At 42.8% G+C, this 24,493-nt stretch overlaps 1 protein-coding gene across 1 annotated transcript; it reads left to right on the top strand.

Moving 5' to 3' along the window:
- Positions 1-838: 838 nt before the first annotated feature.
- Positions 839-16,111, top strand: LOC120841754 (the record flags this gene model as incomplete). The annotated part of the gene is made up of 3 exons (XM_042293775.1): positions 839-860; positions 4,304-4,672; positions 15,795-16,111. Coding segments are annotated over 3 exons (708 nt in total), but the record flags the coding sequence as incomplete, so codon positions are not given.
- Between the last annotated feature and the right edge of the window lie 8,382 nt (positions 16,112-24,493).

Below are 24,493 nucleotides of genomic sequence, written 5' to 3'. Positions count from 1 at the left end.
GTGATTTAGCCACAACTAAATCGACTGCTGTAGTGTCTACTTCAATGAGCGATTCTATCCCGAAATGGACACCACATAAATCTACGTATCCTAGCTGGTTCTCGAGAGACCTAAATCGCCCATTTTGTAATAAGTCTCGCTTTGATCGAATGTATAAGAAAACAGGACTATCCGTCTGGTAAGATAAATTCAGTGTTTATCGTGCTCTTGCAAAAAGTCTTTAAAAAGGATAAACTATTGCACTCGTCGAATGTTGAAAAATGTTGAACTAGAGAATATCGGACGTTCTGGTGCTATGCTAAAAATTACATGCACAACAATGCAGACAACTCATGCTTGCGTGAGTCAACTGGCTATTTGTCCTCGCCAACTGACATTACTAATAGTTTCTCTATTACTTTAGTTACTGCTCTTATAGTTTGAGAACTGCCGGTGCATCAGAAAACATTAACAACACATACTTTTTATCTGCTTTTACTGTTGACGCCTCAGAAGTTCTTGAGGTGATAGAAAAAAATTAAAACCTAAGCTCTCGACGGGAATTGACGGTATACCCAGTTTTATTAGGAAGGCTTGTTCTGATATGCCCCCCTTCTGGAACAAATATTTAACCTATATATATTGAAGTGCACTTTACCTGACACTGATTGTATTGATTGCACGATACTGATTTTACTTTATTGCAAAGTGTTGTAGAAAAAACGCATTGTTGTTAAATTCTTAAAAAAACAATATTGCTTTCCTCATCCAGAGAGTGCGACGTTTTTTTGTTTTTTTTATCGTTATGTGCTCGAGGGAAATATGATAGGTTGCGTATCTCTAGCAAGAGACCTTGGCGTCTATATTGATAACACTCTTTCGTTCACAGCGCACGTTTCTAAAATCGTTGATTAGCGATAAAAAAGTTGGGAATGATCACTCGGTTATCAAGTTCTTTCAGTTATCAGTAGCGCGTCTGTTTTGTTGCCTTGTGCGCTCAGGACTTGAATTTGGTTCAATTAGCCGGAATTCACTATATGTAACAGAAGTTGCGATGAGTGTGCGTGCACAGAAGAAATTTATGCGAATTATTTTGACGGATACATTGGTCGGAAACTGCTTTTAGTTACGATTTTTTGCTGTCTTTATTTAACTTTAAAAGTCTATCAACTAGGAGGGCTATTGGAGCATTCAATTTTATTATAAGCTAATCCGTGGTAATGTTAAAACTAAAAGTTTACTGGTTACATTCTTTCATGTGCCCTCGACACCCAGTTGCCCTTTTTAAACATTTTATTCTACTAGAACTTATTAATCATTGCTATTGTGTCGTATGCACTCTGCCTTTAGTCCTACGTACGATTTTGACGTAGATATATATTTTTCATTTTCTTAGTTTCAAGTTGGCCTTCCAAAAGTGTATTTTATCCGACCTAGAGTTACTGCAAGTTTGTATTTGCTCTGCAAACTTGTACGAGTGTCCTTAGAAATGTCTGTGTAATTTTGAGCATGTTTGCATTCTAAAAACTGTTGCTGTGGGCACCAACTGACAGTGCATCAGACAAAAGGCGTAACAGCTGTTTTTGGGCGTAAAAGAAAACTAAAATATTATTCTTATCATGATATTGTCAATGACACACAGGTAAACGAAGCTCCTCGATACCCATGTTTTCTACGCGGATGTAATGTATACCCTACCTTATTATTAAGGCCGCTTCTGATATACTTGCCGCTCTGTTGAAAACATATCTTTAGACTATATTATGTCAGTATTTTTTTTTCATTTGTAGAACCGCTCTATAGTTGTACACATCTTTAAAGCTGGTGATTCATCACTAATAATATGTACCGTCTCGTTCCGCTTTTGCGCGGATTCACGAAGGTTTTGGAAATGGTTATGCATAACCAGATTTCTAGGTATGTAAGTAAAAAACATACTATTCAGTGAAGAAAGGTAAAAAAGAAACACAGGCGAGCTGGTGAATGGTATCCATAATAACCCTGAGACGAAGGAAAAAAAAAAAAAAAGGACAGTACAACGAAGTTGTACTGTCCGTTTTTTTTTTTTATTTTTCCTTCGTCTCAGAGTTATTATGGATACTGTTCAGCATGGTTTTTATCAATGGAATGTCAGTGAGAACAAATGTGTGCGGTTTTCCAGGTTCATTTGTACCGAGAGTGACGAACAGACGCCAAAATCGATCCAGCATATTTTGACATAGAAAAGGCCTTTGACGTGTGCAGTATTCTTTACTTATTTTGAGGCTTTCTTTGTGTAGGCATTGCCCTTAGTTTTGTTATGGTTCAAGGGCTACTTTAGTTGAGGCAGTAGAACGGTCCGTGTTGGAAACTCATCTTGAGAATGTTTTTTCATAGGTCTGCTGTATCCCAAGGGTAAAACCTGGGATGACTGTTGTGTATTTTGTTTGTAAACAATATAGTTTTATGCGTCAAGCATTCGAATATCCGTCTTCTCGTTGTTAACATCAAAATTTTTTTTTAATGTTAATATCTAGGGTACTGTAAATTATTGCAAACTCATATTAATGCGATTTCCGAGTGGTGTTAAAATGCCTTGTCGCTACATCCAAAAAACATTCTTTTTATTTTAACGTGATGTTTTTTGTTTCTTTATTTACTTGAGGGCATTGCGGTAGATCGTGTACCTCATGTGGAAGATTGTGGCGTCCAGACTTGACAGTACTCTTTTATTTAGTGACCATGATCCAAAGATATTTTGTTCAGCGATAGAAACGTTGAGAACTATCACTATTTTATCACATCTTTCGCTTTACCATTATCTGTCGTGCGTCTGTTCTAACGCCTTGCACGTTCAGGACTTGAATTGGTTGAAATTGTTTGAAACTGTCTGTAACCTAAGTTGGGAGGATTAAAATGTGCAGATATAATGTAATAGAAGAATTTACGATAGAAACATTGATCGAAAATTGTTTTAGTTGTGATTTTTATATATTATTATTTAGACTTGAAAGGTTTTTTTTTTTTAACGAGGAGGGCTATCAAAAGCATTCACTTCTTTCATAAGAAAGCGCATGGTAGTGTTAAATATGAGAGTTTGCCTGTTAGTATTGACTTTTATGTGCCGACTAGAGCTAGTCGTACATTTTAATATTTTACACCCGCACAACACGTGAATCGTCACCATTGTCTCGAATGCAGTCTGTTTTTAATAACATATGCGATAGTGAAATATTTATTTTTCTTGATTTAGTTAAATATAAGCCAGCCTTGCAAAATAGTATTTTATCTGATTCAGTGGGGTGTATCAGTTGCATCTGCTTCAAAAACGTTTATTCGAGTCTTTTTTGTTTCTGTATATGTCAAACTATGTTGCTGTAAACACGAACTGACAGTATACCACAAAAAAGGCTACATTGCTGTTTATGGGAAATAAGAAAAGTAAACTTAATTATATTACTCATATTATGACACACACAGGGCAGGCATTTAAACCAGCTGTGTCCCTGCTACATACTCTCACGCCATTTTTATGTCCTTAGTATTTCATGTTCGAGCAAGAATTTATATACCACATTTATAATGAAGATTTAATCTCCATGAATATATAGCCTTTGAATACAGGGTTTAGCTTCTGCGGCGGCAACTACTACCTGGGTAATAGAAATGCTTTGCTCGAAAGCGTAATTTACACTGGAGTGATATGTTATTTATACGTATTTTATATATTACAAAAACAATCTCTCCTGAAAGATTATATAATGGTTTTCTTGTCAATGAAATTTGAGTGCTCCTTATATGTGTAAACAAAAAAATACGAATAGGACGAATAGTACAAATAAGAGGTATTCAAGTGGGGTTCCGAAAGGCAAATTAAATAAATTAATATCTATCTAATTATCTTATAATTGATAATTATACTCTGGGGAATGTAGAACAATTTTTTGTATCGTAGCTAAAAGCATAATTGAACCAAACCTTAAAAAAAGAAGAAAAAACAAACATCTATCTTGACTTTAAGCACCGCCGCTTCCGACCTTCATAAAAACGGATAATGTACCGCCCAATGGCCGTTAAATTGCCCCAACATTACACACGTTAAATATCGCAGAGTATGACTGAACTCTATAGATTACACACATTGAGCGTAAAATTGCAAGATAATAAAAATCCATTCGGCTTTCCGATACGCAAGTCTTCACCGTATCCTTTCTGTCAACTATTTAATCGCATACTGTCTTAATGCTGAAAGGTGTAACTGTAAGCATAATCGGCTTAATATTTCTGGAATTAGTATTTTCATCGTCTTAACGCTTTCATTTATATTTCCATCTTGTCCGCACAGGGTGCCTGAGCGTGACGATTCGGCGGTTGTCTGTCCCACGCTGGGTGCGTAACGGCACAGACACTCCTGTGGTGCTGGACTGCGAGTACGTGTACAACGAGAACGACCTGAAGCTGGTGGTCAAGTGGTTCTTCAATGACGGCTTGGAGCCCGTGTACCAGTGGATACCCGAGATGAAGTCGCGGGAAGCCTTCGGCGTGCTTCAGGGTCGCCTCGATCCCTCGTTTTCGGTGAACTCGAGGGACGACTACTCTCAGTACCGCGCCATCCGCATCCTCACACCCACGAGGGAGCTGAGTGGCAAGTACACCTGCGTCGTCGCCTCGCTCGCTGGGCAAGACGCAAGGCATCAGGACATGACCGTCTACGGTGAGTGACAGAGCACGCGTTGACAAGACAGACAGAGCGAAAAGTTGTTTTAACTTATATTAGAGCACGTAAAAAGAATCTAGTGCGAGGAGAGTGACTCCTATGCACGATTGCAGTTTTCGGAAGCTCTAAATAAATTCTTATATTTTCACACTGCTCAATACTGATGTCTTTATTTGGAAAGTGGCATTAACAGTAGTCCCGAAAGTTCGCCTCTTACACTTCACTTCAGTAATTGTCTGATGGCGGAATTGTAGAAAAGGAGTCACGTATCAGATTAGATTATAAGTTTTCGGTGACTGTCAATGCAGACAATTTTGTGACCACTTATAAAGAGCTGAGTATACTTTGTTTTACCGTATAGAGCAATGTTAGCTTCTGTAAGGTACAGAGACATAAAGGGCGACTGAAGACAAAAATAATGTTTTATTTTAATTGTCTCGTTGGGGTACCCGTGTCAAAAAATAAATTTTACGTAAAAAAATATATAGAGCTGTATTGACGGTGCGAGATTAATTTAAAGTTTGGCGCGCAAGTTTATGACATCACGAAATAGTCATACACTCTTTCCACCTCACCGAGATGGTCATATACTACCTCCACCTCAAAGTGATGGCAAAGCCGATTTACCTCTCCTCCACGCATCCGAGATGCCGAGGAAGAAAACAAGTGAAAAGGAGGTGACTGCAGACTAAATCACGTCTCGCGCCGTTAGTATTGCTCTGCAATATTCTTTTCATGCAAATTTTATTTTGACACGCGTGGATCAACCAAACTCTTTATTTTTTTTTTAATTTGCAGTGTAGAAGCATAATTCGAAAGGTCTGAATAATATTATAATCAATGGCTTGGAGTTTACCACTTATTGAAGCTTCCCGGAAGTGACTTCGGCATACCTGACCTTGGAGAATTTAAGGTCAGGTATTCAGGGATTCAAGAAAGATTATCTACATTTCTACTCTACCTCACAAGTTATGCGAAGCATTACAAAAGGTACAGCGTTGAGTGTTTGGCGTCAGCAGTTGAAAGTGAGAAAAAGGAGGAATTCCCCTCTTACCCGGGCTCTCCTGTGGGTAACCCCACGCCGTTCTTTACCCCCTTCGAGGTTATCACGACAGCCAAAATCCGTACAAAAGCGGCTTTTTTCTCTTTTTTATTGACAGCACTGCAGGCAACTAGGGAAGTAGAGTATAGGTACCTACTTCTTGCTCTGCTCGAAAAATGTATCGAATAAATTATTTTTGTTTATTGTTGAGGGTTTGGTGTACACTTGACATAAATGTATACTATTGAAAGCACACTCTGGTACAAGGCGACGAAAGGTTAATTTTTATTCTTGTGAACTAGCACAAGTTCGTAGGTTTATAATATAAATGAAAACGAAATTCATAAATCATATTTAGCAAACAGCATACTCGCCTTTGTAAGATCATAAAGTATCACATACACAATATCTACAACACGAGACATACACTCGGTATTAAGCAGATCACCACAAGTCATCGAGGACCGGAACGGCGAAACCGCTGGACGCGGCGCAGCCTTGTCCTGAAGACTCCAAGAAAAAACGTGGTAGGCTCGTTCCAGCCATTCTATTTCGAGGGCTATTTAGCTCACCGTTTTTCGTTGCAAATAATGTTTTACCACACTGAAACTCTTATCAGTGATTCTGGGGAGCACGTCGAGCTTTCTAGGAACCACCAACCAGAGTAAATGAATAACACCAAATAAAAATTGCTCGTTTCAGCAAAAAAGCAAAGAATAGAACCGAAATGCAGCACGGCGTTACACGGCCCGCGAAAGCTGAGGAAGAGCTGCAACTTTTTGAAACAGCTGTTGTCTTGATACCTGCCTTGTGCGAGAAATAGTGAGACCCGCCCAGCGATATCGTTCCATTCATGTTGGTGTGAAATCAATAGGACCTGTCGCATTTTTGCTGAAGCCGCAATATTATAATTTTGCTAATCTTCATTGGTGCCTAATGTACAAGATGTATATCGTTTTAACGTTCGTGCACAATTTCCTGGTTTTTTTTCACACTACCAAGCGCACCCGTTCCTAACTTCGCAAATGCTATTTTGTTTTCCTATCGATGAGGTAAGTACTGGTAAATAATTATAAATACGCGCCGTATCTCCGATTTTTGCCAAAAAAAATGTTGACGTTGTCTACCTTTTTTATGTGTGCTCCGAAATTTTTTTTTCTTGTGGGTGTGTCTGAAACTATTGTTATTACACAAACGAAACTTCCCTTCATTCTTATAAAATTCCTCGTTCAGAACCGGCTTCCCCACAGTGGAATATTTTATACAATGCTGGATTACCTCTCTCAAACAATAATTTTTTTGGTGAAGTGAGCCGTGAGCAGTTTATGACTCGGAACACCGCTTTATTTTCAAACGCACTACGTATTTTTTTTAAGACGGCAAATTTTAATTTTTTACAAAAACATGCCTGAACGTTTGGAAACAATATGTCAATAATATTGCACACTGGTGGTAGTCAACACCCTTCCCATGTTTATAATATTAATTTGTTCTCATTATTGAGACACGGGTTTTGGGCAAAAGATAAAAGGTAGTGTCCCAGGGGCCGTATCTTAAAGCGTCTTGTGTCGAATCCGGCCCGCGGGCCGCCGGTTCCCGATCCCTGGTGTATGCTGCAAACATGTTTTTTTTTTTTCTGTTTATTAATCAAAAACACAAGGTGCTAATTACAATTCATACTTAGCTTTAATATATACAGTTAATATTGAATGTTCCCTATGTACCACCTTCTTTTCGAGTATGCAGAGCGTCGGAAAAGCAATTGATGGGACTATTGTTACAATCAGTGGACATAATAACCTAAATAAAACACAAAAAAAAACATTGAACTACCAATTTATTACCGGTTCTAGCGGTCAGCTTGTAAATGGGATTTCATTGAAAGCTAATGCATGGAGCTAACCCCATTTTATATTTAAGAGTGCAAGACTTTTCAAATGGCAGCACGCCAGAGAAATGCTCAACCTGTAACAAGCTTTAGACGCTCGAGAGCTACCTGTATCAGATCAAGGCGGACAAGCTATCTGTATGCTCCATTGCCACGTGCCTTTCCCTTGCCCTCTACTACACTAACCCCTTTCCACCTTCGGCTATATAAGTAACAACATGGAATAAACCAAGGCATTGTTATCCTGATACCCGAGTTGTCTATTCTTACCAGCCCACACAAGAACGATACATGGTGTGAAAAATGGGATTGAACCGAACGTGAAGGTCGACGTCATGGAGCACCTAAGGCTGCCTGAACCAGTACAACTGACAGCTGATGGAGGAAGAAACTGGAAACTGTTTCGTCAGAGGTTCGACCTTTTCCTTCAAGCCACAGCAAGCACCGACAAGCCGAGATCGGAGGCGGCAAAGACAGCCCTGCTGCTCAGCGTGGCGGGAGAGGAAGCCTTGGACGTGTTTAACAACTTTGTGTTCACCGAAGAAGAAAACAAAGAAGACTACGCCACCGTGACTGCCAAATTCGAAGAATACTGCGTGGAGCAACAAAACGAAATTCACGAAAGATACGTCTTCCGCTCCCGTCTGCAGGGCGGGGCGGAACCGTTCGAGCAGTTTCTACGTACCTTGAAGAGACAAGCGCAGCACTGCAACTTCGGGACCATGGCAGACGAGATGGTACGCGACCAAGTGGTGTTTGGAACCAACTTGCCGAAGCTTCGAGAGAAGATGCTCAGGGACAAACACCTGACCTTGGAAAAGGTCGTCACCTTATGCAAGGCGGCAGAAACATCTGCTCGTCAAAATGAAGTCTGGCGTAAGGCAAGTGAAGAACTCGAGGTCAACGCTATGAAGACCAGCAAGAACGCTCCGACAAGCCCCCGGCGCAACCCGAACTGTACGCGCTGCAATCGAAGGCATGCCTTGCGACGCTGCCCGGCATACGGAAAGACGTGCTACTCGTGCAATGGGCGGAACCACTTCGCATCCTGTTGCCGCGAGAAAGATGCCGTTTACGAGGTACAGCATGAAAACGACGACTTCGAGGTGTTGGATGTCGCAGTCGGCAGCGCCAACAAAAAACGCGACTGGCTGGTGGACGCGTGTCTTCAAGGCAAACACCTAAGTTTCAAAGTTGACACAGGGTCACAAGCTAACGTGTTACCACTATCAGTGTTCCGCAAGTTCAAGACCGTGACGCTGAAACCCAGCGGCGCTGTTCTGAGATCCTACGGTGGCAACGTCATCAAGCACGTCGGTACATTTTTATCGCCCGTGACGGTAGGCAACCGCCACATATGCGCCGAATTTTTCGTGGTAAAGAACGGCCACAGCGCTATCTTGGGCTTGGCAGCTAGCGAGAAGCTAGGCATCGTCAATCGCGCTGTTGAAGGCGTGTCGAGGAGCAACACCGAAGCAGTCTTCCACGGAACCGGGCGTACCCCGAAAGAATACAAGATGGTGCTACGCAAGGACGCCGTGCCAATCGTTCAGCCAGCTCGAAGGGTTCCCCTGTCGCTGCGAGAGCCTCTTCGTGCAGAACTGGACCGAATGGAACGCGAAGGCATCATTCAGAAGGTCAGCAGCCCGACGGACTGGGTAAGCCCGTTAGTCATTGTACTAAAAAAAGACAGCAAGTTGCGGGTATGCATGGATCCCAGAAGGATTAATGAAAACCTGAAAAGAGAACACTACCAAATGCCTCGTAGAGAAGATATTGAAGCGGACTTGGCAGGCGCGAAGTTTTTCTCGCGTCTAGACGCAAACGCAGGGTTTCACCAAATCCCACTGGACGAGCAATCATCCAAGATATGCACGTTTGCCACGCCGTTCGGCCGTTATCGCTTTCTACGCCTTCCATTCGGCATAGCGTCAGCTAGTGAGGTGTTTCAGAAAGCCCTCAACGAAGTGTTCGAGGGCCTTCCTGGCATACGTGTATACGTGGACGATGTGCTGATCTGGGGTGCGACTAGGGCGGAGCATGACCAGAGGCTGCACGATGCACTAAAGGCAGCTGAAGCAGCGGGCCTAACTTTTAATGCAGCCAAATGCCAATTCGGCGTTCAAGAAATTTTGTTCCTGGGTGACATCATTAGCCACAAAGGTATTAGCCCCAATCCCGCCCTTGTGGACGGTCTTCTCAAAATGCCAAAGCCACAAGACAAATTGGCAGTACAAAGGTTGCTCGGGGTTGTTAACTATTTTAGCAAGTATCTACCGTCACTTTCCCAGCGCACTTCGACTCTGCGTTCCCTGATCAAACAAGACGTCATTTTTGAATGGACACCTAATCATGAAAACGAGTGGCAAGCCATATGTCAGGAGCTAAGCGAGGCACCGCTGCTTGCGATTTTTGACCTAGGTTTGGAGACTAAGATAACTTCAGACTCATCTCAAAGTGGCATTGGCTCCGCACTCCTACAACGTCATGGGGACTGCTGGAAACCGGTCGCTTACGCGTCGAGAGCGCTGAGTGAATCGGAACAGAGATATTCGCAAATTGAAAAAGAGGCTTTGGCGTTGGTTTTCGGTTGCGAAAAGTTTAACCATTTTGTGTATGGTCGCCCCCTCATACTCGAGAGCGACCACAGCCCGCTGATAAACATATCTAGGAAAGGCATAGCCGATATGCCGCCAAGAGTGCAACGTTTTTTCCTACGATTGCTCAAATACGATTACACGTTGATATTTGTTCCTGGCAAGCAGATGGCCCTGGCTGATATGCTTTCTCGATCTCCTGCTCCTGGGAACAAGGGGGCCGCCGACACGGGCGACGTAGAAATTCACGCCGTCACAGTCGTATCAGCACTCGTAAGTGAAAAAACGGCTGCGAAACTTGCACACGAAACCGCTACTGATCCGTATCTTAGCGTAGTACTACGAAAGCTCGGGAGGGGAGACGAAGTGGAAGGGGCGCTGAAATCAGTTGCCGCCGAACTTTCAGTAGTAGACGGCATACTTTTGAAAGGAACGAAAGTAGTAATTCCCACGAGCATGCGCAGAGAGATGTTAAAGAGGATTCACGCAGGCCACCTTGGCACGGTAAAGTGCAAAGCTAGGGCTAGGCAATTAGTCTACTGGCCGAACATAAGCTCTGACGTCGAGTCGTTGATCCAAAGCTGTCCGACCTGCAGAACATATGCCTATAAGCAACCATCAGAGCCTCTGATTCTACAACCAACGCCCACTCAACCATGGTACCGTGTCGGTGTCGATCTCTTTCAGTATTCCGGAAGACACTATCTTTGTGTTTACGATTCGATGTCCAATTTCCCAGAGGTGGAGCTCCTACCCGACACAACAGCCACCTCGGTTATTGATAGACTGAGTGCTATATTTTCGAGATACGGCATCCCAACGGAGGTATGCTCAGATAACGGCCTACAGTTTAGCAGCCACGAGTTCGCGCTGTTTGCAAAGCATTACGATTTCAAACATGTGAAATCCAGCCCGCAATACCCCCAATCTAACGGGCTCGCGGAAAAGGGTGTACAAATAATCAAACGCATCTTAAAGAAAACGAAAGCTGCAAACGAATGCTTTTGGCTTGGCATATTAAATTGCAGGGCATGTCCTGTCGAAGATGGTCGGTCTCCTGGCGAGCTGCTGCAAGGAAGGCGGCTGCGCACACCCGTGCCGGACTTCGATCCCCTTCCTGCGATACGGGTCAAGAAACACCGACAGACAGGCCACAACGAGCGGGTGCTGCCCCGCCTTAAAAACGACGACGTGGTACGCCTGAATGGAGCGTCATGGGCGCGGAAAGCCAAGATAGTTGGATCAGCCGGGCCGCGGTCCTTTTACGTGCGTACGGAGAATAATACCATACTTCGGCGCAACCGTCGACACCTTTTAGCGACGAAGGAAGAATGCGAGGTCGACTTGTCAGACGACGAAGATTCGGACAACGACCGGGCCTCATCACACGGAATGACATCCACAGCGCCAACCATCACGACGGCTCTACAAACGGCAACTACGACGACTCTACAAACGGCAGCTCAGCAGCCAACGGTTCAGCCACCGCGAAGGACAACACGACAGAAGCGGCCTCCGGAGCGATTGGGTTATGACGAGCACTTCCAGCAAACGAGCCAGAGGTGTTGAGCTCAGCGGTGAACGACCGTTGGGAAGGAGAATGTATCGTATCAGATCAAGGCGGACAAGCTATCTGTATGCTCCATTGCCACGTGCCTTTCCCTTGCCCTCTACTACACTAACCCCTTTCCACCTTCGGCTATATAAGTAACAACATGGAATAAACCAAGGCATTGTTATCCTGATACCCGAGTTGTCTATTCTTACCAGCCCACACAAGAACGATACAACCTTTGTCTTTATACGATTTTGATTCAAGGTGTTAGTGCCAAAGTACATTCGTTGGACGTTTTTGTGGCTTTGGTCTGGCTCGTCACATAATGTCCAAAGTGCTAGACGTGTGCCAAATATCACGTGTGACCCGAAACCGAGCAGTGAACCGTAAAACAGGCACTTTTATGGCAATTTACGCCCAGTTTTTTCACACACAAAACCTAACAATCAGGGGCCCTAAATTCTTCAAACACAAATTTGGGGCCCAAGTTTAATTAGCGCTGATTGGACCTTTAAGATGATGACCCCGCGACTTTGGCAGCCGAAGCTCAATCGGCGCGTTCAGCCTATTAGAGACGTCAACTTTGTGTTTCAAGTGTCTAGGGCCCCTTAAATTAAATATAACTCTCGCACTTGTTTGTCGATTTAGACCCAAGGATTCCAGATGAAAGTATAAATACCGGAAGTTAAGCCTAACTTTGATACTTGTTTAGTGATTTAGGGTAAAGTTACCCAGACTCTGACCAAATAATGTCAAGTTCAGTTTCATTTGGGCTGGTTGGGTTTTTTAATGGAAACAAGCAAAAAACGAAATTTTGGTTCAAAGAACTGTTTTACATGGGTTGATTTTGGCTTTTGAGACGTGAGGTTGCTATGGCGCACGTGGATGTCATGTCGTACTTTATATTCGTCTGTAGGAAAATTCTAGCAACCGTGAATGCTTTTTTTTTTTTTTTTTGTAAATGCTTCCACACGCCATATATCGCTAAAACGGATAATCTTAGTTCGGTTTCAGAAGCCCCTCTCAAAGCACTAATTTACCATTTTCTATCTCCCGAAAGAACAAAATATACACCAAACCACATGTAACTCAAAGCTTAGTCACATTTGCGAATAGACCCATTGGAAAAGCCTCCGCTCAGACCAGCTTGCAATGTAGAAGTTACTTAAAACTTTTCAAGCTTGCTGATATGAGGTAATTCAGCTAATTACAATAAATCAACCTCATGTCACTAAATGACATTCATTGATGGGTAACATTATTTTGAACTAAAGAAAATATCAATGTAACGGTGACTCGCCTTCAGACGTCGGAAGTGATTCCTTACAGGTTACGGATTACTTGTAAGGCATTACATTTTCAAGTAATTTGGTAATTGCCACGTTACTTTTTTGCGGTGTATTTTGTAATGTAAATTCGTTTGAATATTTTAGTGACAGATTACTATAGTTAGTGGTTACCTTTAAAAAAATATCAACATATTACATAAAATAGATCAATACCAGCAGGTAATTCAGCATCATAACAATAGAAAGTTCACATAAATATAAAACATTGTGAAGAGGAAAACTATCGATAGAAACCCCGATGTTTTTTTACCATTGGTCACCGGAACCACTAGGAAAACGCGCAGACTATACTCATTTCATGCACTAGCTGAGAGTCCATCAAAGCTACAGGCACGATACCGCAAATTTGAGTTGTTGCGCTCACGCTTGAAAATTCTCTTTCAAAAGGGAATTATCGTAGATAGCTTTCTTACCTCGGAATCTCCAAGCGGTTTGACGCTGCCACTGAGTATCCGCACCGCTTGCTTTGTCTGCAGAATTCCAGGGATCGTTTCCGATCATAGTAAGCTAGCGGTATGGAGGAGGTCGATGACCTTTCGCTGCCTTGTCAACTTGCAGGTGAACGGAGTGCCCCGACATCCTTGTTTTTTTTTTTTTCATATAATATTTTATTTTAAGAACTACCATATTATGAGAGTATGATAAATAAAAAGCAGCTGTGCAGAACTTTTTTGAACACGTCCAAAGTGCTTCTAGCTTTTCTTGACAAGTGTACGGGAAGAGTAACATGAAAGCAATTTGTAACGTAACGAGAAAAGTATTCCGCTAATTTTAAACAACTGTAGTTTGTGACGGTGATTCGTTAATTTGGGGCTCTGTAATTTGTAATTGTAATCTATCTCATTAAAAATCTGGCATGAGTTTGCTTTCCTTCTATTCCGTATATCGGGCAAGTAAAATCATTTTGTAATTTGATTTTACGTCAAACATATTATTTAGATACCCCTATATAATTGTTTCACTTCGAGTACACATCCATCATTCTCAAATGTCGTTCAAGTATGATTGCCGGTAAACATGGTACAGATATTATGAAGGTCGGGAACTGAAATATGATGCATTGAACAGCACACATTCCTGACAAAAAAAAGAAGATTATGTGATTTATTTTTTTTCTACTGGCCGACATCTTAAATGCTGTCGTATTTGAGAGTGGTATTGAGCTAGTTTGTATCTATATCTAGTTGCTTTTTTGAGGCAATAGCCCATTAATTCTGTAACTTCTGATGAAGCGAGCCTTGCGAGTGCCTCCATATACTCCTTCGCAGTGGTTTCGCTGCGCCGCTAATTCTACAGATTATTAATTTTGACATTACATTAGTGATCACTTCTTACAGTGTATTAAAAAGAAACGTTCAACAGTTCATGCATTTAGGCGTCCTTAAACAAGTGGCGTTTTAGTTGCGTCAATTCTTTACGCGTTTAATTTACACTGCAGATATATAATGTGGAAGAGCTATGAGATCTTTGCCATTATATGAGAGGACGTAGACTGGGCCAAGGCACTAAATAAGGTTTTGAAGGGTCGACGATGAGATAAAGCTTATCTACATGCTGGCTAGGTTAATTTCGTGGGATAAACCTCGCTAATTTTGCATCTTAATTTTCGGCAATTTTTTTGAGCGATTTTAAGTGACCTCCCTGTTCGTGGTAGTACACGCATTGAGAATGTTTCTAGTGCAAATGTGCCAGTATCAAGCAAACATTAAGTACGTTTTTAGATTCTCGTGACAAGCATTGACAATTTTGACATAGAACAAATATAAAAGACAAGTTTCTGTATAAAATTATTTTTTTTATTTAATTCGATACATATTCATAGCGACTAGCCACGATACCGGCCTACAGCGGAGCTGCCTTCAGTTCCACTCATTTCTATGAACGTCCTTCAATGCGAGGCAAAGCAGAAGTTTTACATTTCAATGTTGAGAAAGTCATTTCTAACAGTGGGGTTTCAGCAGACATTATAATATTTATGTAACTAAAGGGTAGCTGCAATCATTCTTCTAAATGCGTATATCAGCATTGCTCGTGTGCTTAAACCGACCGTGTTCACTTGAAAGAAAACCGACAGAGGTTTGGAAGAGCAGCTAAAGATAAACAAGTAACTTTGGTCTAAATAGCGGAAACCTTTACTCCATTTTAAGTGACTTAAAAACGCCAAGAAATAGAAGGATAAAAATTAATTTAAAATATAAGCAAGGAAATACTTTTTGGTGTTTGTCATGTGTTGTGTATGCTGTAGGTAGCGCCTGCTTTCATTGATGTTATGTTGCTTCATTTACTTTTTTGCCCTACACCAAATATAATTCCCTCACGGGCGCTTTGCGGTTCCATGAATATTCAAAAACAAAAACAAAAAAATAAATATAAAGTCGCTCTTTGTATTATTTCGTGAATTTTAAACGCTAGGCTGGAGAAGAGCCCGCAAAATTAGATGGTGGAGTCACGTTTATAAACGCATACTCTGTATCCAATTTGAAAACGCACGATCATACTGGTGGGAAGTCGCCCGAAGCTCACCGGAAGGGGAACGCGCCAGAGGCTAATGGTAATAGATGTGTTCATTTACCTTTAAGCCAACAAAACTTCATATCAAAACTATACTTATTCGCCATTTTAGGTCTCTCTGACAGGCTCTTCTTTATCGTACACCTATGTTTTCTGTTTCTTTCAAACCTTGTGCAGTGCCGGCCGAGTCCTTCGCCTTCAACTACAGCTTCGCCCAAGAAGGCAGCCGCACTGTCAGCCTTATGTGCACGGGCCGAGGGCTGTTTCCACGGCCTGAACTAAAGCTGTACTTGATACGGTCGGGCCAACGAAAACCTGTGGTGGTGCGGACGTTCACATCCATGTCCTCCCAAGGCCTCTTCGACGTTGTGCTTCACGCCGAGATGGCCGAGAACGCGTTGCCGTCCGTGGCGGACATCTTGGAGTGTGTGCTCGAAATCCCGTCCAGCAATTACGTGCTCACAAGGCGGATGAGTTTGTCTCCCCGTAAGTAAAAAAGTGTAACCAGTATTTATGGCTTGCTTTAATGATTATCTTTTTTTTAAAAAAATGAACTTGTTCACTATTTTTTTCGTTTGGAATGTACTTAAACTCCCATTGATAGTGTGGTCATTGAAAGGTCAGAAAAAAATGAAAGACGCTTACAAGTCCCTGTAACGCGAAACTAGAGCACAGGTCTTGAGCGCAGGAGAGGAGGGTACAGAGAGGAGGGTATGACGCTCCTTTTCCTTCCTCCTCCTGTCTTCCTCCCGTCCTTTTTACCTCATCTCCTGTTCCTACACCTCCCCTACCATTCCTCCCCCCCACCCCTTCTCCTCTTTTCATCCTCCTTCTCTTCCTTCCTCATCCTCCTCCTTTTCCCTTGCACCTCTCCCCCTCCTCCTGCTTTCCTCTTCCTTTTCCTTCCTCCTCCCCTCTCCTCCACCCCTATTATCCTCTCCTTTCATCCTCCTCCGTACTTTCCCCTCTTCCTCCTCCCAACACTCCCCACCTCCTTCTGCATACTCTCCCATCCTCCTCCTCCATACCGCGCCCTTTTTCCTTAATCGCCCCACTAAATTTAACTGAAAAATCGTCGTTATGTGAACCCAACAGCAGTTCAGTTCCCGTTCAAATTTAACGGTGAATGGAATTGTTGTTGAGGTCACGTGACGCCAACTTTCCCGCTAAAACTAGCGGAGAAACTTAGCTTGTTCGTAGGTGAATTCACACCAGTAATGCAATTTTATTTTTAGAGCGGGAACAGAATTGGTGTGGAGTTCGCGTGACGTAAACTTTCCGCTAAATTTAGCGGAGAATTGAAATGCTTCTGGGGTCACCTGGTGTCAATTTTCCTACGAAATCTAGCGGAAAAACTGAATTTATTTATAGTTGACATGACACCAAATCATGGGACGTTATTTTCTCCGCTTAATTTAGTGGGGAATTTAATTGGTGTTGAGGTCACGTGAAGCCAAATTCCCGCGAAATTTAGCACGGTTACGCCGACGCCGACGCGGACGCCAATGGCGACGCCGCGAAACCCGGAAACGGGCGCCTAAGACCTGCGCTCTACAAAGAATCGGCAGCGACCTTAACTTTTCAAGCCTTATATTGAATGAGATGCATTATAGGGAATTTGTGAGGGAATTGGTGTGTTGCGTGGCGTATATTTTCTCGTCAAATTTTGCGGGGAAACTGTACGGTTGCATAGGTCACATGGTATCAGGTCAAGTGACGTTCATTTCCACCGATGAATTTAGCGGGGAAACTGATGTGGTGTCTAGGTCTCGTAACATTAATTTATCGCTAAATTTAGCTGAGAAACTGAATTCGCGCATAGGCCTCGTGATATGAAATTCCCCACTAAATTTAGCAGAAAATGCAGTGACTTTGGCACGGAAGTGGGCGTAAGGGGCGACTCCGATTGTTTTCAGTGTTAGTTTGAACATTCTAAATACGATTTTCTTTTCCTAATGCAAAATAAAAACCTGGATTTTCCGCAGCATGCTTCTCAAGCAGATCAGCCAGTTCTAATTGATAAAGTTTACGAATACTTAACTCGCGCAATCAAAACTTAAAAGAAAAGAGGATCGGGCTACACAGAAGCACTTCTCATGAGTTGTGAATGCGAAAGCATGCACGTCATTCTTTCGCTCGCTTATTTCGTCTCCGGCGTATTTGCGTCGAAGGCAGAGCGAGCCCTCTTCTCGCTGCTCTGACCTTGGAAGCTTCGTGCTACCAGCGAGCTGACGGACACGCTGCGCCCTGGAGTGGTGGTCGTTGACACTGACGCGCAGCGGCAAATGGGAGCCTTTTTTTTTGGAACTATGACGCGTGAAAGCCAATGGGACCGAAGCCGAAATCCATGAGCTTCCCTCCGCTCCCTTGGAATCGGGGAAACTCGATGCCGTTTTCTGGAATTTTTGCGTGGTTTCGTAGCTCGGAGCTGGCTTCACTTGAAGAAAGGATTTAAGGTGTCGTTTGTCGCTGCTTCAAGGCTGAGGACGTTGACTCGATTTATGGGACAGTTAATGCTTTCGCATTTAAAAAAAGTTAAGAGTTCAAGCTTCGGCTAGCTGGTATGGTATTTTTTAAGAATTACAACAGCGCAAACGACGAGGGACCAGATAAAGAAAGTCACGGAAGCAAGGTTGTGTCTGTGTCTTTCATCGTCTGGTCCCTCGTCGTTTACGCTCTTTTAATTATATAAAAAAAGAAACACATAACCGCTGAAAAATTTAAACCGAAATATTTACTGTGTTGACCGAGAAGCAGAAACGACCATGAAGTTTGCCGTTCCGCGCCGTAAAAAACACTAGTGTCAAAGAGAGAAAGAGGATATCAGCCTTTTGACGCGCAACTCAGAAATACCAAAATGGTTAATGGGCACCTTACTTCGAATATTAGTTCCCGTTCTCTCTCCGATGATTTAGAATGTCGCCTCTGTGTACGTGTAAAATTTACCGCCGCTCCTTTAAAGTGCCTTATTTCTCGAGATGAGAGATTGTGCTTATTCAACTTGTGTAGCTAGCCTAGCGTGTTCTGTTGGCATGAAAGAAAGGAAACGCTCAACCGTTAATAATAGGAGTGTTATCAAGCAGACGTTCCTCAATAGTTTTCGTCGGGAATAAATTGTGTCCTGTTCGAAAAAGTCCTAGGGTCGTGAACAACGCTAGCTTATACGATCAAGCAACTACTGAAAGCTTCCGACGGCGCTACCTCGCCCGAGAGGTTCTACTAGCAACGAGATGTAGCCTGTGGAAGGGAGTGCCGTGGCGCTGCTATGTGACTCGGCGTGTTCCGTTTCCCGCTTTGAGGATCACTTCGATTGTAACTCGCATTTACGTGTTGCTGCATCCTACTTGCGCTTGACGTGGCCTTCATTATCAGGGCGCATTGTGCATGCGCCAGCAAAATACATTTTTTTTTATATAATATTCGTACAGGCAAACGTAAAGATAACTAGACACGAGCCCAGAAGCAGCGTGTGTGGCAAAGACACGTAGTTCTCAAGAAGAATGAGGCTGACTCAGACAGCCTGCTACTGCCATGTCATTCGCTAGCTGGTCCCTCGTGTTGCTAGTTGAAATGTCCGCGCCGAGGCAACACCCAGTATAGGCAACCTGGAATGGCTGTTTGGTTTCGCGCCATCTAGCGACTGAAGCAAGAAGTATTGGGTACCCCTGGGAGTGGCGGCTGCATAGTTCAAAAGTGAGCTATTACTCCGGTGGCGCCGCTGAGCCTAGTGTCTGAAGCAAGAAATACTGGGTATCCCAGGAAGCCGTGATCCCGTAAGGTGCCAGTACAGCGGAAGCTACGGCCCTGGCGGGCCAAGGCTTTTCGCTGCGACATGCTCCATAATGTGTGCGTTGCGCTCGTACACGTCGCGCATTTCGAAGGCTTTTGCACGCAATGTGGAGCTTATTGTTCGCCGTTTGCCAAGTTACAACGATACAGGGTGTAACCGTGCGCTCTCACCCTGCTGGCCCCGACTGGCCGTTGCCGGCTGCCTATATTTTTCGGTCGTCGCTCGGTCGTTTCAGCTAACATTGTCCACGATTCTAGTGTCATTTTTGTAAACGTGAGGCAGTGGCCTGAGATATATTGTAAATAATCAATAGATGTATACGGTCGTGATAGTGACCGAACCAGAACACTTAATGTTCCATGCATTTTCGATGTTGCAAAATCCTGAATGGAGTTCTACAGATAAAGAAACTCGTACTCTTAATCTGGTATACCAGACCAATTTTTCATTAAACATAGTTTGTTATGTGAATACCAGCAAACACGGCGTTGAGCTCATGTTGTGTGGCATTACACTAGAAATTAGAACAATTAAAACTTTCAAAAGCACACCTCATTTTTTTTTGTGTTTTTGTAGATAGCTTTTACGTAAAAGCTGAAGTTTAATGATTTAGTTCAATGTTAAAAAGGGGAACCGGCCGTCGGTTGTCCACCAATTTTTCTTTTTGTGCGAGGGTTGTACAAATATTTGGTAGTAAAGAAAATCAAGCATCTGCGTTATATCCCTAATTTTACCTCGTTTCGTTCACGTTCTTCTCATTCAAGAGCGCCACGAAAGAGTCCAAGTGCGCGCCTGATCTCACCAAATCAATGTCTTTTTTTTTTCGTACAATGAAGTTATCTGGATGAAAACTGAGAAATATAAATAATTTCAGTTTGAAAATTGTTCAGTTTTGTTTACCGCTACAGATGTGCTCGCCTATCTCTCTGAGAATGTCAAAGCTATGAGATTATAAGATGAACATCGCTGTGTCACCGCGATGTCACTTTACATAAACCGGGAGAGTTAAACGAGGACTTTGGAAAGAACATATGCCAACCTACCTATGTTTGTAAAGTAGAAATTTGAGTGCATAGAACCGTTGAAGCCAGTGACTGGTGTAGTGAACCGGCACTAGCACAATGACCATAACAGCTAATAGCACAGTGTGACCTCAACAACAAAGGTCACCATATTGTAAAACAAACTTGGCGCTCCTGCGTAACACCGCCCATAACTGTTACTTCCAAATCATTGTTGCTTCTAGTTTTCAGGCTATGGGTACCTGAATTGCTAAATCAAGCTTTTTTTTTCCGAGCACAGGACACGGCTAAAGACTGAGCTCAATTGCGCTAGAAGATACAAGAGAGGCACGGGATTCGTATCCTGTTTGTGTGAGCACGCAATGGCGCACTTTTAGAACTTATTTTTCTACTGTTCTACTCTGTGTTAACAAGAAAAAAAAAAGCGATGCAACATAATCTGGAGCTGCCTTCGGCTTTATCAAGAAATCTACATATAAAGATTGCGAAATTAAATTTCAAAACGAGTAGACAGATAACTGAAGGAAAACAGAGAACTGCATGCCGTGGTGTGCATTATAAGGGTCTCAGAGAGGCCGAAGAACGAGTTAGATCGACCGCGGAACAACCTTGAAGAAACCGCAGCGGCAGACTGAATCGATTTCCGCTTACGGGCAGCTGCTACATTCGCGAAAACGAGCGCACGTCTGAGACAGAAGCATCTCTTCCTTCCGCTCATTCAGGAAGCGAGACGCCACGAGTGAAAGCAGAAATAAACGATACGAAATAAATTTAAAAAAAAACCTTGCTGCAAAAAAAAAAAAAAAAAAGTTAGACGGGCAGGAAAGAAAAAAAGCGAGTAAAGCACGGTTGCACGCGTGGAATATATATCGCTGCCACTTATTATAGAGTTTTATGAAACCGTATTTGCACATCCGATACGGTGCGATAAACCCTCCGGTACGCACTGCGAATACGCGACTCTTCATACGGTAGCGCATCTGCCCTGAGTACCGGAGGGTCTATCGTACCATCACGGATGTGCAAAAACGGTTCCTTAAAACTTTGTATGGGTAACCCGTTTGTTTGCACCGTTTCTATCGAGAGTAACCTAAAACAAATCCTAAGACACTTAAGCAATTCGTATGTGTTCTAAATGCTAAAGTACGAACGTCACTCTTCCGTGCCCTTAGTTCGTCTGTGGTTTACTGGCGTGGACGGCCACATTTCGCTACTGCCTAGGTAGAAGAGGCCGACGGTCGAGCGCGCACTCTCGTGAAGTGGCCGTGCCGCGCTGACCTAGGTCGTGCAGCCTACCTCCGGAGTTTGCCCGTACGGGCTCTGCCTCGCACGTCTCACTGGCGGCCGGGCCGCTGCGTGCTGCCGCCATGGAGAGGGCTTTTCAGGTGCCGTTCCTTGGAACTACGCGGCGCGAGAGCCAATGGGACCCTTGTTCCTTGAAACTCTGACGCGCGCCAGAGAATGGGAGTCTATCCTTCAGATTCCTGCTACAGACGACAAGTTTAGCTCTATTAGTTCCGGGTGAGGCGCCATCTGGCCCGGCTTCAAAAGCAGATGTCATGGGTTTGTCACATAGGATAGTTAATTCTTTCGCAATAATAAATTGTTAGGTTGCCTAAATGGGCAGAAGACAAATAATTTCGGGCTGATATAAGATCAGTGCGAGCATGCACCACCATAATGTTGACTGAACTCCAATATGCCTCTTTCAAAGCGTATCGAAATACATTTTGTACGCCTTGCGTGGAAAATGAAAATGTGTGTAAAATATACTGGGGGAAGTCGCGGTCATGTATATTTTCGTATCACGTGAATGTGATTTGTCACTACGGTCTTTACGTGATCCCTCCAACAGTCAATCATTCGTCGAAAATGCGTGAACGTACCACACTCCTTCCATTCAGTCATCGTAGAATTCGAGATCGCTTCACGTAAATATAAAAAAAAACTCCCTCGTGTTTAAATATCCAAACAATCAATCCAAGGTTGTTTTTTGTTTCTGAGGAACCATTTTGTCAGTTATAAGCTATCAGAGAATGTTTGGCAAATTCGAACAGTACCGAAGAATCGGGTAAGCATATTGTTTTCAAACGTCTAAAGTTGTAAGCTAAAGAAATATGACTACATCACAAAACACCGTTTTTTTAATGTAGCTCCCTTAATAGATATTTCGAGACTGCATGTATAAATAGCGTTCGTGCCAAAGACAGGTAAACTATATTCGTTATCCCCATCGTTGCGACCATGGTTGCTACGATGAAGGAAAGCGGTAACAGCTTTGAAAATGGGAACGTAATCTATTGCATTAAAACCAGGCGATTCTGGTTACAATAGCCGTTAAGATAACATGGTAAAAATAAATTTGAGATACTTAAATATAAACATAATCTGCGTGAAGTGCGAAAAGAAATTACGAATGGTCGTATATACAACATCCGGTCGGTCTCTTCATTTATAATGGAAGCACCCGTTTTATGGATATGGATAAGAAGTTTTGCAAGTGAGGTGTGACTGCTTGCCAAGGATCCACACGTGCATGATGTAACAGTGATATGTTTTTAGAGCCTAATTGTGTACCATTGGCGATTGATTTACCGGGCTTGTTAATGTTATAGCGACCCAATACTTTTCCACCTTGGACCTGGTCGGTCGGGTATTACATCAAAAAGCAAGAGCCTTCAATATTTGTATATAAACTATTTTCACTGATTCATAAAGATATACACACAAGGTTGAATAGGCTGTTATAAAATAACATAACCATTACAATTTTTTATGATGACTTAAGTTAAATTATATTTTCACACGACATAAACATGCGTTTATATCAACTTATTTCGCTCTGTGTAGGCCACTCATTGAAGTTGTAGCTTATTTTGTCCTCCTTGCTGTTCCAGAATTTTCCTGGGGAGCCTACGGTGAGTTTTATTTGAACTTTGCACATTTCATTGTCTTCATGAACTTCGTTAAAACTCGTATAAAAATATGCACAAGATTGGCTAATATTAATAGTCAACTTTAAGCAACCAGTGTTATCTCCAAGGTTAAATAGGGCACTTTAGGGCTGCATTTGGCCACAGTGCGACTCAATTTGCTTCATATTCTTGCACGCCTGACGTACTCTGCTTTGATAGACTAAACTCCAGCACGTGTTCATGTTACGAGCCATACAAGCTTATGCGGCACTGCAAAACTGCTATTTAGAAGCGCGGTGTGATGCGGTGATATCATAGTGCGAGGTCGCCTGGTGTGCTACTTAAAGTGTCGAAATCCAGCTGCTCGCGATGTAGATCTCAAATGTCAGACTCTACCACGTGCCTGAGTGGAAGTCCTACTTCGCCATGTCGAACTCACAAATGTATTTGACGTGGGAACGTTGTTTCGCTCGCCGTGCCATGCTTGGGTGCCTCGTGGCCTTGGCCATAGTTTGCAATAGGCAGAAACGAAGCTTCGTCACTCTATGTGGATGTTTGTAGGTATTATTTCCAAAGTGAATTGATAATTTCAGTACTTTCGCGCAGTTTTATTGCTACTCCCGCTTTCGTTTGAGTTTTTTTTTTTTTTAACGAAGTGTCTAGCGTTACGTCCGACGGAACCCGAAGTAATAATTAAAGTTACGTCCGACAAAACCCGAAATAAAATTTAAAGTTACGTCCTATGTAACCTTCGCAACCTGCGCGTATGTTTCACTTTACGGCCAATGCATGAGGTAACTACACAAATATTGTGAACTATTACTGCGTTACGTCCAATGCAACATTCGTGAATCGGTTTAAATCTCAACTCTATGCCTTAAGCTTTGCTGAGAGGGCTGGAGTGAGTTCCTCGCACGTCGAGGCTGTTAGAGCTGCGTGCGTTCGATGCCCATTCTTACTTTTTTATTCTTTCTTTTCTTTCCCCAGTGTTAAAACATTTTATTGCATTTGTTTTATAAAAAAAAAAAATCTTGCTTTTTTTGTCGCGTTTGTTACACTTGCCTGAAGCCCTTAAAAGCTCGCGCTAAGAAAATTATTGATATAGCTAGAGGCCGAGACTCTATTGCCATTTCCACACCCAGGCGGCAA

This window comes from Ixodes scapularis, unplaced genomic scaffold, assembly GCF_016920785.2.
Source record: "Ixodes scapularis isolate PalLabHiFi unplaced genomic scaffold, ASM1692078v2 PGA_scaffold0__279_contigs__length_252992795, whole genome shotgun sequence".
NCBI lineage: Eukaryota > Metazoa > Arthropoda > Arachnida > Ixodida > Ixodidae > Ixodes > Ixodes scapularis.
The sequence above is the reverse complement of the archived record's forward strand: the minus strand, read 5'-3'. Positions and strand labels throughout refer to the sequence as shown.